Here is a 14,041-nt window from a genome sequence, read left to right as displayed (position 1 = left end):
ATATTTATGTAGTTTTAGGCATCCACTACAGTTCCCATCAGTCCATGGGCTCACTTATGTTGTTTTAATTTGAAAGCCGTAACCGGAAACAAATGTATGTACGTTGTGTCTTAACGGTTCTTGAGGAGTTGCCCGTTCTTCCCAAGTTTTGGAAATGTTTTCCGAAGTTGTGCAGCAACGGTGATTATGGACTTTCTGTTCGTGTATAAATCTTTGAAATGGCGTCCATACTTTCAACTGAAATGTTAGCATACAAGTAAGGTGTGCTTGTTCGTCAGAAACGCTGCTACAGTTGATGTTTCTCAAGAAAAAAGCGTTGTAAAGTGTTTTCATCGCGGATTTTTAACAGTGGCAACATCCAGACATGCAGCCAGCTAGCTAGCGGCTCTCCTTGGTGAGAGTGGCACACCAACGTACGAATGCGTCAGGTTCACTTCACCGCGAAGAGGATCACGTTATGGTCATTTATCTTTAATATCCAGGTATCTTGTTTGTGTCTGCCTCCTTTATACGACCGTTGGGGTTACGATGAAACCTGGTGCGAGACTCAACGTGCCGGTGTATTGGAGCACAGTGCTGGACACCAGACTTGTTATAACGGTAACGTTATATCTCAGGATGCACCATGGTACACAACACGACCACTTCTTTTCTCGGGGACACATGAGGTGAGTGGCTTACTGGTAAAATCAGTAGTGTTCAAAATTTTCCACGTCAAGAACTAATCTGTTTTGATGGAGGTTAAGCCTCTCTGTCACCACCTGAGATTATCTCTTTGCCTACAGTTACGTGCTCAGTTCAGTTATCTGTTCCAACAGATAACTGAACATCACCTATCACACGTCTCATCTTTATTACAAAGTGATAACTTAATGTTGTTGTATCCCTGAACCTCTGAGTCACCTGTTACATAAATTCAGGTATTCAGGCCCATAACAGATGGTTTGGTTTTGAGGGGTGCCTTTGTGTAAGTGTCTGTAGATTGGTATTGGATAAAGCTATTTAATATTTGTTAATACCATTAAGTGTACAATGCTGAATGCCCTTTTTCCATTTCCAGAGCCTCTGTAATGTCCACCTAATGCAGCATGACCCCACTGGGAGTTCAGCAGTGCAGACAGTGCCTAGGATGGATGGTTTGTTCTTTTCTCTCACTTCTATACATCAACAATACAGTAATAACACAACTCATCTCTATGCAAACACCAGCTGAACAATTGCGCACTTAGTCAATGATAAGCTAACACTGTTTTTTCCAATGCTGTACATGCACAGATGATGTAAAGTTAGAATTCCATAACAGTTTTATGTCAAAATTATGATATGCAGACTATTATACACAAAAAATCTTTAGTACTCTGGTAAATACAAAACCTCAGTCTGATATGTATAATTTACTTATTTATTGTCACTTTCAGCTTTTGTAACTGGCTGTTCAAACACCCTGATAGGTACAGTGGAGATCAGTGGGTGCATGGTGCTGTCTGCAGAGGGCCCACTCTCCTCTTCAGCTCCTGGCAGCCCATGGGGACACTCCTTATTTGCGCCACTTAACTACATGTCAAACATCTTCCACCGTCGTAACCGCAGAACCACACTCACCAGATACAACCCGGGCCTCACTCTGCCTCAGGTGTGTTCAGAAATGGTGTTTTGGTCGCCTCAGTCATTGCACACAGTGACGGATTTGTATAGAATATGCAGATATAGTATGCAGTGCAGCTTTTCTTGTTTGTTTTGGTCTGTCGTGTTAGTGTTTATGTGTCATGTTATGGTAGTTTTGCGCTGAACAAATCAGTGTCAACCAGCCATATCTTTCCACAACTTCTTTTTGATTAGATTTTTTCTATAGTTTTTTATAGTTCTGTCACTTAAGATTCTTCTCGCGTATTTCTGTAGGATACTGGCTGTTTTTAAGATAAGAATTTCTAAAATATCACATACATACATTCACGTACCAAACAAACTGTCACATTATTAAATCCCATTCCCATGCATATTTATAACGTCACTTTACATGATTCAAATGAGAATGATCATGTTAGAAGAAATTATATTGTGTTAAATGTTTTGCAGATCCAGAGTGTGGCAGCTCCATCCACATTTGGGGTCAAATTTTACAAGTGTGCACAGGTACAGTTTGAACACAGCCCTTTTTATCAGTGTGCTTTTAATTCTAACTTATTTTACTGGACCTTTTTTAAACTGCAAATGAACATGTTGAAGGCCATCCACTGATTCACTCTCTTCCTGCTGCTTAATAATATGGTCCATAGGTGAAGCTTGGCACTGACCCTCCTCAGCTGATATTCTTCCTGCTGATTCACAACATGGGCCCAGTGGGTGGCACGAACCTGTCTCAGGTCGCTATCCGGGACTCCATTACTGGAATAGTACCTCTAAAATCTGAGGGCAGGGTGGTGGAAAGAGGCTACCAGACGTTTGCTATTGATTCACTGTCTGGTATGTCTGGGAGTCAGTTTACTGTAAAAGATGATTCTGCCAAACATGCCTGGTTTGAACTTTAAAATGTAGGATATTTGGATGTTCTGCGTGCTGCAATAAATAACATGATATTGATTTTACTTCTTTAGCTGGAACCCAGATAATTGTCAACTATACTGCTCAAATAAGGAGCCATAAGAGTGAAGTCCTGGACCTTCCAGCTTTTCTCACCTTCTCTAATGCCTCACAGGTATTTTCTGCTCTTTTTAACCTGAAATGCAATAGTTACGTCACCATGTCCGTATTTGCTGTATAATAAGAATGTTGTCTGTCTTCTTACCCAGAGTACTGTTTTCTTGACTCCACAGAATGATGTCAGTATGTTTGGTCCATTAACAGCTAATCTAACCTTGAGGGTGAACTCCACGGACAGGGTAAGTTGTAAACAGTTCCTTTGCTGGAAACACACCTGCAGCTTCCAAAGTGAATGTTTTGTTCTCGTACCATTTTCAAATTTGCGCTTATGAAATTGATTTGATGTTTCTGCCTGCCATCTTAGATTTATCCTAACCATGGGGTCCATTTTGCTGGATTTGTTGCTGGGTTCTTTGTTACGTTGGTGCTGCTGTCACTGGGGTTTCTGGCCATAAACCTGATAGGTCCGAGAACGAGGCTGAACCTTCTTCAACAAAGGGTAACCCATATTCAAAAATCCTCATGTTTTGTTCTGATTAAAGGCTTACTTTGCCAATTTTTGACCAGCTCTGTATCATAATAATGTAGGTAGTATGTGTAAATTGAATTGTGGTAAACTTGCCTTCATCTTACCAGCACCCAGATCTTCCCTGCTTATCTCTCACAAATCCCCCAGGTGATGTGTTTTGTGGTTGTCAGGGAGGGATGAGCAGAGAGGGACTGTCATTTCTGCTGGCTCTAGGACTGGTGCTTGAGCTACAGATTTTATGTTCTCATTTTTGAATACTCTCTCTCTTTGAAACTCAGATCAAACTGTAAAACTAGGCAGTGCTGATCACATATAAACCAAGATTCAGTTACTGTATTGCCTATTTCTCTCCTAAAATGTCTTCAGAAACATATTCTAGTGCACTGTTTGCCTGTAATATGAGAATTTGTGAACAGGAAGTGGGCGCCATACTGTTTTCTGTATTGTATTAACGGAAGCTGAAAAAACTTGGATCAAACGGTAACACTGAGCGTTACCCAACAGCAGGGGTGTTGATTGGTCTGCCGCAGCGCAGTGCATTCTGGTCGTAGTAGGTTTTCTACCTTTCTACCAAAACCAGTCTTTTTTGTCCAGTCTGTTTTCTCTGGTCACATAGCACCAGTCTCAAAGGTATTTGCATCTCTCTATGGCATAAACAGCCTAGTTTTATTCCCAGCAGTGAAATACTTCTTTTCTCGCAATAACAAAAAATCACTAATTTTTTAATTACATATGGCATATATTTGTGTTTGTTAATGTAGTTGTGATGTTGATTGTCTGTACAAAGAAAATCAAGTAATTTTTTAATTTCTGTAGACAGTACATGACAGTTTTGTTGAGCAGCCCTGTTTCAACATCATTTGTTTCTGTTAACACTTAACTTTGTTATTTTTGAAAGAGCTGTTTTTTCAATTTAATGTCAGTAAAATTTACTCATTGCTTTAGGCTTTATGACTTAGTTCAGGTATGTGTTAAAACACTGTGCGTATATTTTCTTGCACCAGAGAAACCGAGGTGATTCAGACCCAGAGTATGCAGACTGCAACATGAGTGAGACTGTTAAAGATGAGGCGGCATTTGAAGACAAGATGGTGGACACCATGGTGCTGGAGGATCCCCAGAACATGTACCAGGCTTTGGAGAAGTGAGTATACTAGTCAAGAAGGAGTGAAATAATTCTCTGTATGGCTTGATATTCTTTAATGGAACAAAAATGATCAAATCATTGCAAAGTGGAGGAAAATGGCCATTAGGGCACTCACTGCTTGTGGAAACAATGTATATGTGTAGGAATGTAATGTATTTTACTGAAGTTGGGAGTTTTCTCCGGTAATTCAATACCATCCAGTTATTTTGAGTCACAAGAAGTACTTAATCTTAATGCACATCTCTATTGGCTTCTGTAAACAGTTACAACGGTTGTTGCTTGAAAGCTTTGCAGTATGTTGTTTAGCTAGTGTTTCACTCAAATCAGTAATTATTTTAACATTTTATTGTCATAAATGCCTCATATTATTATCAAATCCACCAGGGTCAGTAATAATAAATGTTATCAGCTTGTTATGATACTTCTTACTAAAATCCCACAATGTACAAGTTTACTCTGCTCACTCTACATTTTATTTCTGTTAGCCTTGAAATGTCTACACTGCTGCATGCCACCAACAACCTGGAGGCCACCCGGATTCAAATCTACAAGGATGTGATGTCCTCCCTGCTGGGCAGCCTGCGTTCCCGAGGCCAGGCCAGCGCCCAGGCCCAGCAGAGGCTCCTCAGTGTGCTCCACGGACAGATGTTAGGCATGGAGGGTCGGCTGAAGGAGGAGCGAGGGGCCCGCATGGCTGCTCTGGCTGGCCGGTGTAACTTGGAGACTCGGGAGGAAATGGAAGCAGAGCATCGCAGAGAAGCTGCTGAGAAAGCCCAGGCTGAGCTGCTCTGTCAGCATGCAGACCAACAGGTAATAAAAAGTCATTTGTAAGAGAAGAAATTAACATTCATGGTTTTTCCCCTCTGGATCCAAGAGTATTCTGGTAGTTTGTTGCTTTCATCATATAGTATCACTAAACCTCATTTTGTAATGTTACTAGGAGCTTCTCCACTGCAGCGTCCTCCTGGAGAAGCTGCACAAGCTGAGCCAGAGTCAGCTGCAGCGCATTCTGTTAGTGCGACATGAAGAGGCCTCAGCAAAGGTCCAGAGGCAGACCATCGAGTGGCGCCGGGTGGAGCTGCACAAGATTTTCGCTGAGGAACTGGAGGAGGCCACCAGGATGGGCGAGTTAGAGAAGAGTATAGCCAAGAGTCTTCAGCATGATTACTTTGCCTGTCAAGTGAGCGACCAAAATTAAATTTCAAAGTTGTGACACATTAGACTTGACCATTTAAATAACATGATTCTGCATGTATATTTTGAGCTTTAGACATGCAGAATTGACACCTGCAAACATGCTCAACAAAGCACATAAATCAGGTTTATATTTTTGCTTTATTCCTCCTCACGGTCTGTATTTGTGATGAACCGTACATAAAGTAACGTAATTTTACTTACTAAAGTAATTTTAAATACATTGTAAGACATGTCCTTCTCTACCATGTTCAGGATCAGCTTGAGGAGGTGCTGGATGTGGTCCTTGCAAACCAGCGCTATGTGCTCGCTGAACGCCATGCGCAGAGGAAGTTCTTGGTGCACAGCCTTCACAGCCTCAACAGCCTGATTTCTGACAGCTTCTCCAGCACCTCCAACAATTTGGACAGCTGGTTCGCTCACGTCAGGAGGTACGTGCCCATTGTAGTTACCAGTGATGGCATTTCTCATGTGGTTTTGCTTTTACAATACACTGCACTATAAATGTGGCTATGTAAACTGTTGTAGCAGTATGTACTTACATATTTAAAACTCATTATAAGTGCTTCTATTTGTGCTGTAAAAACATATAACAAAAAATGTTAATTTGCAAAAACCACTGCTCTTTTTTTTATGCAAGTTAAAGAAGTGAGGAAAGAAGTATTTCCCTGGCGTTACAGAGGAGATGTGAACACTATGTCAGCCTTTCCTACTAGTTCAACCTTGTAGGAAACTCTTAACTTGCACAAATTAAATAAACTGAACTGGAGTTGTGTTTTAATGTGGCATGCTTTCATTTCTCCACCAGAGGGAGCATTGTGCCTGCAGAGCAGATTGACCAGCTCCAGGAGAAGGCCCAGAAAGAGTTGGTGATGGTGAGGCAGAGACTGGATGAGGCACTGAGCCAAGAGAGGAGAGCCATGCGCTGTGGACTGATTAAGAAGAGGCGGGAACTCATCTCTGACATGGTGAGGAGATCATGTGTATTACGTATCCATTGTGGGCTGATATCACAAAACCTGTTCATCTCATTCTTTAATTAATATGCAATCTTTAATCCTGTTTCCTGCCTTCTCCAGCTGCGGGTCCACAAACAGAGACAGAAGGATCTGTCAGGTCTGTCCAAGGGCCTAGAGAGAAGGATAGATGTAGCTCAGCACCTGCACTGTTGGCAAAACTTACTGACAGCTCACAGTTTGGAGCTAGCAGAGCTCATCAACAACCTGGATGAGGAGGCTGCTGCTGACATCCGCAAGGTGACACTTTAACAGTGCACAGGCACATTCATGACCTAATCACTTTGAAACCCACTCACAAATATACCACTGATATTGACTGAGCTTGATTTACTCCCTGCCTTGATCCTCTGCCTGCTCTGTAGGTGACCATGCGTGTGATCCAGGGTGCCATAACAGAAGTCAAAGCTATTCAGCCCTCTGCAACCCAAGCCTTGCTAACACTCTTGCCCCCAGGGATGCAACAATCTCTGCTGCAGGTGGAACCAGAGGCTGGACCAGGACAGGCCCAGGGACAGGGAGCAGGCGCTCTCCTGCAGGGCCAGGAAAGGCTGCATCAGGAAGGCAAGGCAGCTTTACGCACCCTCAGCTGCACCAGGGAGGCTCTGCGGGAAGCCATGGAGAGAGAGCTGCAGGAGCAGAGGGAGTTGAGGGCCCACTGCCGAGCGTTTTTCAGGTCAGTGATATAATCACAACAGTCATTTCATTTTGGGCGATTCAAAGGAAAGTTTTTTTGTGTGTGTGTTTGTCTCAGCCATTGATTTTCTGGGAGAAGTAAATCAAGAATCAAGAAAAGAAATGTTTGATTTTCAAAATGAGCACATTCAGCGTAATATGAGACTGTGTTTTACAACTGGTTGTACAAATTCCCGACATCAGATGGTGCAGCAAAAGGAAGTAGCTACTAGACTTTCCCCCCTGTCAGAACTTTTTGGATTGAAAAACAACATCAACAAACAGTAATTACACCCTCCACCTGGACTGATGTTATTCCAATCTCAACATAGCCATGTAAAGTCTCATGGCTGGACCCTGGTGTGTTTATCTGACTGTCAGTTTTCCTTTTTCTCCTTCTCTCCTCTAGTTGTTTGTGTTCGTCCCAGCTGACTCTGTCTGAAGATGACCGGCTCAGGATGAAACTAGAGTTTCAAAAGTGTCTGTCCGTGATGGACCGCTGCCTGGTGCTACCCCATGCGGTCTCAAGAACCAAGCTCCACACCGCTCTGGCAGCTTGGAGAAAGGAGAGCGAGCAACAGATGGTGAACACATTATCCCACATTACTGAATTCAGTTATGTTCTTAAAACCTGTATGCCTGGGATTAGACCATTTCTGCCTTTTCTTGTGGTAATATGTAATAGAAAGTCACTGTGGCAGACCACAATGCACACTGCTACCTTGCTACACTTCTTTTGCTTTAATATTTAGTTTTATAGCTTAAAACTATTTCCTTAGCTTGCCTTTCCACTATTTTAAAATGAAATCAAGAGCTCATATCATCCAATTTATTGCAATGAAAATGCAAGTGAAACACTTCAAAATGGTGTTCTGAAATAAAATATTGTTAGCATTATTAGATAAAAGAAATATAAAAGATAGCGGTCCAAGCCACACAACATTCTATCAGTGTACTGTGAGTGTACACCAACTTGGAGACAAGAGAAAGCAGAAATCCTGTTTCCAACATCCACAGATTTTGAATATGTTTGTCGTGTAATTAAGCATCATTGCTCAGTTGACAATATAAAAATGCTTCTGTGATTCTCTTGTAATTCTTCGTCTCTTTTCAAGAAAGTCTTCTTCTCCACTGTGCTAACTTTGATGATCCTTTTTTTTTTGTTTTAAATATCCTCATGATACTACTCTAAAGCCCCCATGTATTAAACTACAGCAGGATATAATGGTGCATTTAATGTTCTCAAAGTGAGTAAGAAATGGAGAATGCAGTGTGCCAGCGCAAACCACACTGCGATCGGCCTCAATTGTGTGGCCACTGGATGAGTGCACATTGTTATTCAGAAATAATAAAGGGCTCCACAGAGTGGTTTCATTTCTAATCACATCATAACAGCATGCTTGGAGTCATTTCCCAACCAACCTTATGGATATTGTGGTTTTTGCAGACGAATACGCAATCTAAGGGGAAAACCGGCGAGGCCAGACAGAAAACAGACACATCTGATCTGCCGCTTTTCCAGAAAAGGCTGGAGGATAGGATCCAACTGTTTGAGAAGGAGAAGGAGATGGAGAGTGGCGTCATGAACAAGGTAAAGCTGTAAAATTGCCTTTAGTATAAATTATTTTTAAGTGCGGTTACAGGCAAGAAGGGTATGAAGGCTGCATTAACGTTATATGATATCAAACCTGAAGCTCATTCAGTAGTAGAAGACATACTCCCTGAAGCATAACTATCTGTGTTAATGTTCAGTGTCTAAAATGAAAATGAAGTGGTTTGAGTTCATGCAAGATGACTGAAATACATCTGTCCTCATTCTGGCAGGTGATGGAGGAGATGCGTAGGGAGAGAGAGGATGAGCTGCGGTCTCAGGGCGACAGCTTGGCGATGCAGATGGCTAGCATCCACTACCAGAAGGCTGAGAGGAGGACCAAAGTCTTGGAGACCTCCAGAGCAATGCTCACTCTGCACAGCTTGCTAATTCAGCAGCTGAGAGAGAGAAAGAGCCTGGAGAGACAAGACATGGCCCAGTGTATACAGAACCACTGCATGGTAGGCAATGTTTGACTCCAAGTTAACCCCTGTGTTGTAGCAGTGCGTGGTTGGAGGGCAGCTCGTGGGCTTGGCGGCATGTAATATGGTTCCAACTAAAGTTTACTTCTCAACAAATTCTAATTTCCAGCCTAATGTTTCCTCTGAGACTATTACTTTCTCATTAAACTTTGTAGACTTTTATTAGAGTGTAATTTGACTCTTGCCACAGGGCCTTGAGGAAGCAGAACAACAGCTACAGAGGGAGAGGACAGAGCTGGAGGGCCAGCAAATGTCTCGGCCCAGAGTAGAGTCAAGTCCAACGCAGAGGGAGGACTCTGACGAGGGAGAGGAGCAAAGCGAGGACGAGAGACTGTTTCAGCTCCAGCAGGATTGCAGGATGACGACCATCCTCCAGGAGGCACTCTACAAGAGCGATCAGGTCATCGCAGTGTTGGCTGAGAGGTGAGCCGTCATGCCAGTGTTATCTCCAGAGTAATGAGGAATTCTGTGGATTGACACAGGCCGTTAAATTTTACAGTGTTGAAACTCTCTGGTGTTTTTTAGGCTGGAGGAAATGACTGGCAACAGTCAGGCCATGGAAGATTTAAAAGAGCAAATGGAGCTCAGGAGACTCTATGCAAACTGTGATCAGGTCTGAATTTATAGAGACTGTTTTTTTCCAATGTTATATTTAACACAAAAACACTTTAATGGAAAAATACAAGAGCATCCTCACCTCTGTGCATGCCAGAGGAGTCAGAGGAAAACTGTACTTAAAGGTGGCTCTTTGCCCTGCTCTTCATCTTAGGATCTGGAGTTTGCATCTCGGCTGGTGAAGCAGAGTCAGGTGTCAGCTGAGGTTCTCCTGGAGGCCCTGCGGCTCCTCCTCCCCACCCTGCCTGAAAGTGAACTCCTTTCCATCACTGACGCCCTCTGCCCCAAACAGCACCCGGTTTCATCATCTGCAGAGCAGGAACACTCAGGGTAAGACCCAGGAGCACTGGTGAACATACTTGTAGATTTTACACATCTAAAGGCCCTTTCACACATACAGTCTGTCCCTGAAATGTTCAGGAATGTCTTCTGCATGGGGTCATTTGGGAATGAGATCATGTATAAAAAATCAGGGAAATCCATCAACTTCCTGCATCAAGGCCCATCAAGTAACATTTTTGGGGAAATGCCAGTCCAGCTGTATTGTGAATGAAAGTAGTAACATTACAGGGACATGCACGTTACAGCTTACTTTTGTCTGAGACATTCACGTGGACTATCCTGATGATGTCTTTTTATCCGCAACTTTTTTACAGTTTTGCATTTACGTCAATTAGTAACTAACAAGCAGTACATTTTCTCGCCCCTCTCTAAATTCTGAGTTTTTTGCGGGTCTGTGAACGCAGCACAGGCAGAACTCGTCATGAATTCTTTTCTCCCTCAGCAGCAGTTTGTGGAGTTTGAGTTGCAGATTGGATAATTGATCAGTCTGTCCGATCAGAACTAATCAGGTTGATGGAGAAGAAGAGCAGCTGTTGTGAGTGAAAGCAAACTTTTAAATCCAGTTCAATTAATGGTTATGTTTCACTTTGACTGCGCCTGCTGTTCTGCTGCTCCTTCTGTGCCCAGAGTACGCTCTGCACTGTGGGAGTGCGGAGCAATAATTGTTACTGAATGTTCCAACAGTGCAGAAAAATCAGAAAGTGGCAGCAGATGTTTTAATTGTGGCGGGCCACCACATACAAATCAATGTGTGGGAAACCCTGTAGAGCACATATGAATAGTGAAATCCCAGTTGTCCTAGTAATTTACCAGGAACTATGTGTAACACAGGGCTTAATAAACAGTGCATAGTCATGCTGGGTTAATGTTTTTGACTCATTAGGTGATAATTATTGGTAGTGTCGAAACATATATTTTGATTTGTAGTCTACTTTGTGTCTTTGTCTTTCTCCGTTGGTCTGTTAATAAGCCCTATGCGGCAGAAGATTACCCATCTTTAAACAAAATCTGTTTCTCTCTTCCAACTTGCAAACATAGTTTTGAGTTTTAGTTACAAACTGATGTGCATAAGCCAACAAAAGCTTTTGTCATACGCTCCTCTCCTTGAAGTACACAGCCAAAGCGATTCAAGTTCTGTGGTTTAAGAAAGTAGTTTTCTGATTGAAGTCACAGATTAAATAAAAGCAGCGTTTAAACGCAGCTGGCTGAAACCACCCCATCACTGAGCTTCATCTCACATTTAAATACTTGTTTGAACACAGTTCCACAAGGGTCGTTTTCCCCGAGCCAAGATGGAGAGATAAATGATCATACTCATCATTTAATTTCCCCCTCTCTTCCTGATACACTGGAACACTCATGTCTGGCCCCCACAGAGTTTGGATTACTTTGCTGATGAATAATGTCTCATGCATGAGGATCGGAGCTGTCTGGCCAAAGGACAAGGGAATGAAAATGCTCTGTTTGGAACAATATGCAGGACATGTGTTTTTATTTTCTCTTTCAGCTCTTTTGTTTCAGCTTTTTCGTTTGCAGAGTAGAGTTTACCTGTTTTATGGAACAGTTTTAAATCTTACTAATGTGAATTCACGTAAACAGTAGGATGTGAAACTGTTTATTTATGTGTGTGTGTGTGTGCCTAATTTATAACTAGAGGAAATGAAAAGTTTGTTGCATCTGAGGAATTTTAATACTTTTAGATCCTTAATCAAATCACCTTATTAATGTTTTTTTGAACTGATGCAGCTTCTGATACTGACTGAATTTCTAATTTTAAAAAATGCAAACATGCATCAGCTAGATGTTTTAACATTTACCGACCCCTAGTTATTAAGAGTTCTCCCCAAACACTCTCTCATTCAAACGTCTGTCATATGAACCCTGCTAAGGGCAAACATTAATCACTTCGTCTTTAAAAAAAAAAAAAATGAGAGTAATAAATCAAGTTGTAGTTATGTCAAGGAAAAGCTCAAAATGCAATTCCTAGTGTTGCTGCTCTTTGCCCGTCCTGCTCCTTGGCATCCTTCCTCAGTTTGTCCTGCTACAGTATGTTACCCCCACATTTCATCATTGACTGTATGCTGTTTTATATTTTGGGTGTAAGTGTATCAGCTCTACAAACAAAAAATCTGCTTTTACATTGTGCTTTTAGTTAACTAGATACTGTACTTTTTTGTTTTTTTTTTAAATGTCACAAGTACAAAAATTCTACTTGAAGATGCTTTGTCAATGCAACATGATGTCTATATATAGACATATAGTTCTACTTTTTGAATGCAAAAAAAAAAAAAATTAACTCTTCTTCTCTCCAGAGAGAAAATTGCTCTCTGTGATTTTGCGGTTGGAAAGTCTGTATTTATTAATTTGTTTATTATTTAGTCAGACCTAACATGATGTGCCCTACTAGGAAAGGGATTAAATCATATTTTACTTTAATGGAAAAGATCACAAAGCTCTCCGTCTAATGAAAAGTTATTACTGTGTATCAGACAGCCAGGCGTCTGTGACCATTTTTAATCAAAGCCAATCACTGTCTGCAGAGATTGTATCGCACTGACCAGCTTCATAATGCATTGATGACTTTCTGACCAGGTGTGCCGGGGGGTTGAACAGACTCCTGCCTGTCAAACTGAGAGAAGACGTGGTGCATAAAAATATGCCAAATATGCCAAGCTGCACTGAAAGAGAGAGGTGAGTTCAACACGTCTGTGTTTCTCCACTAGCTGCTATATAAAGACGTGAAGTCAAACTACCATCAAGACTAATTTGTAGATTGCTCATCACCGACATCAGAGACAAATCCTTTATTTATGTGTAATATGCCTTGCGGCAGTTACATGGCTGGGCTGCAGTGACCACATGCATGAGGTAAGCACTTTAACACTCCAGTCCCGCTAACAACAGCTCCTTTGTCCTCCTAAATCTCACAGACTCCAGGAAAAGAGGCAAAGTTTGATGGAAAAACTGCTCCCCAGATCCCGTCTCCAAGTTCCAGGAGATGTTGCAGCACTGCTGGTTGGAGAGAAAGGAAAGGAAGACAGTTTGACTAAAGCACAGCTGCCTATTTATAAATCAAGCACGGATGAAAACACAGTTACACAGCAGTGCAGTGACACTGCGAAAGAAAGGGTTGTGGACACAGTGAGTGAAACATTACACAGTACAGTACCAGCCTCTGCCAGCACTGCACAGGGCGTCCCTGTTAACGGAGAGAGGCTGTTTGTGTTTCGGGATCCACCTGAGACATGTGACAGTGTGGGTGTTCCCAAGAGGAAACGGAAAAGGAACTTTCTCAATCTTAAGAAAGGCTCAGTGGCACCAACAAACTTACCTTGAGACTGACAAACTGTTTTTGTGATGAAGGTACTTTATGAGGATATAATACTAAAATCCAAAATTGAAAATGTATGTAGCATGGTGGTCACACAAATGGTCAGTATTTTTGATGGTATTATCTTAAAGGGATATCTTTTAAATGGTGGTAAAGTCCACAAAAACACATTTTCCCTCTTCCTGTAGTGTTTGTGTGTACTGCATTAGTGTCAAGTTTTATTATTCATATTCAAAATTCCAGATGTTAGACAGGTTAGTTGAGGCACAGATGCATGCACTGTATCCAAATTCCAGGTTGTTTCATTTGCAACAGTTGAAATTCATTTTCTGAAATAAACATTTTCCTGTTCCTCTTTATAAACCTCATGACTACAAATTAAACTTTCATTAAGTTTGACTTTCTGTGTTGACATGTACCCTGATTGACCCCCATAATAGCTGCCGTTAATAGTTGTTATCAGCAGGAGAAGCTCAATC

At 41.8% G+C, this 14,041-nt stretch overlaps 1 protein-coding gene across 1 annotated transcript; it reads left to right on the top strand.

Annotated features, from left to right (window-relative positions):
* The first annotated feature begins 93 nt into the window (after window positions 1-93).
* On the top strand, window positions 94-13,961 carry LOC117257338 (limbin-like). Its single transcript, XM_033627490.2, has 23 exons — window positions 94-668; window positions 1,061-1,136; window positions 1,452-1,633; window positions 2,077-2,133; window positions 2,277-2,463; window positions 2,595-2,695; window positions 2,814-2,879; window positions 3,005-3,139; window positions 4,174-4,313; window positions 4,802-5,126; window positions 5,257-5,496; window positions 5,766-5,941; window positions 6,319-6,478; window positions 6,590-6,766; window positions 6,892-7,202; window positions 7,611-7,785; window positions 8,649-8,792; window positions 9,026-9,253; window positions 9,465-9,697; window positions 9,800-9,887; window positions 10,044-10,219; window positions 12,824-12,922; window positions 13,162-13,961. The coding sequence occupies exons 1-23, from the start codon at window positions 420-422 to the stop codon at window positions 13,565-13,567; spliced, it is 4,131 nt and encodes a 1,376-aa protein (XP_033483381.2). The 5' UTR covers window positions 94-419; the 3' UTR covers window positions 13,568-13,961.
* Window positions 13,962-14,041: the final 80 nt, after the last annotated feature.

The sequence above is a fragment of the Epinephelus lanceolatus genome, chromosome 1, assembly GCF_041903045.1.
Source record: "Epinephelus lanceolatus isolate andai-2023 chromosome 1, ASM4190304v1, whole genome shotgun sequence".
NCBI classification, from domain to species: Eukaryota; Metazoa; Chordata; class Actinopteri; order Perciformes; family Serranidae; genus Epinephelus; species Epinephelus lanceolatus.
Note: the sequence above shows the minus strand (reverse complement) of the source record. Positions and strands in the feature narration are given on the sequence as shown.

Excerpts from the sequence above, each read along its gene's own strand:
- LOC117257338 (XM_033627490.2), top strand. The coding sequence starts at position 420 with ATGCGTCAGGTTCACTTCACCGCGAAGAGGATCACGTTATGGTCATTT. Across the intron at positions 5,942-6,318 it reads TGGTTCGCTCACGTCAGGAG|AGGGAGCATTGTGCCTGCAG; the intron begins GTACGTGCCCAT and ends TTTCTCCACCAG. Across the intron at positions 6,479-6,589 it reads GGGAACTCATCTCTGACATG|CTGCGGGTCCACAAACAGAG; the intron begins GTGAGGAGATCA and ends TGCCTTCTCCAG.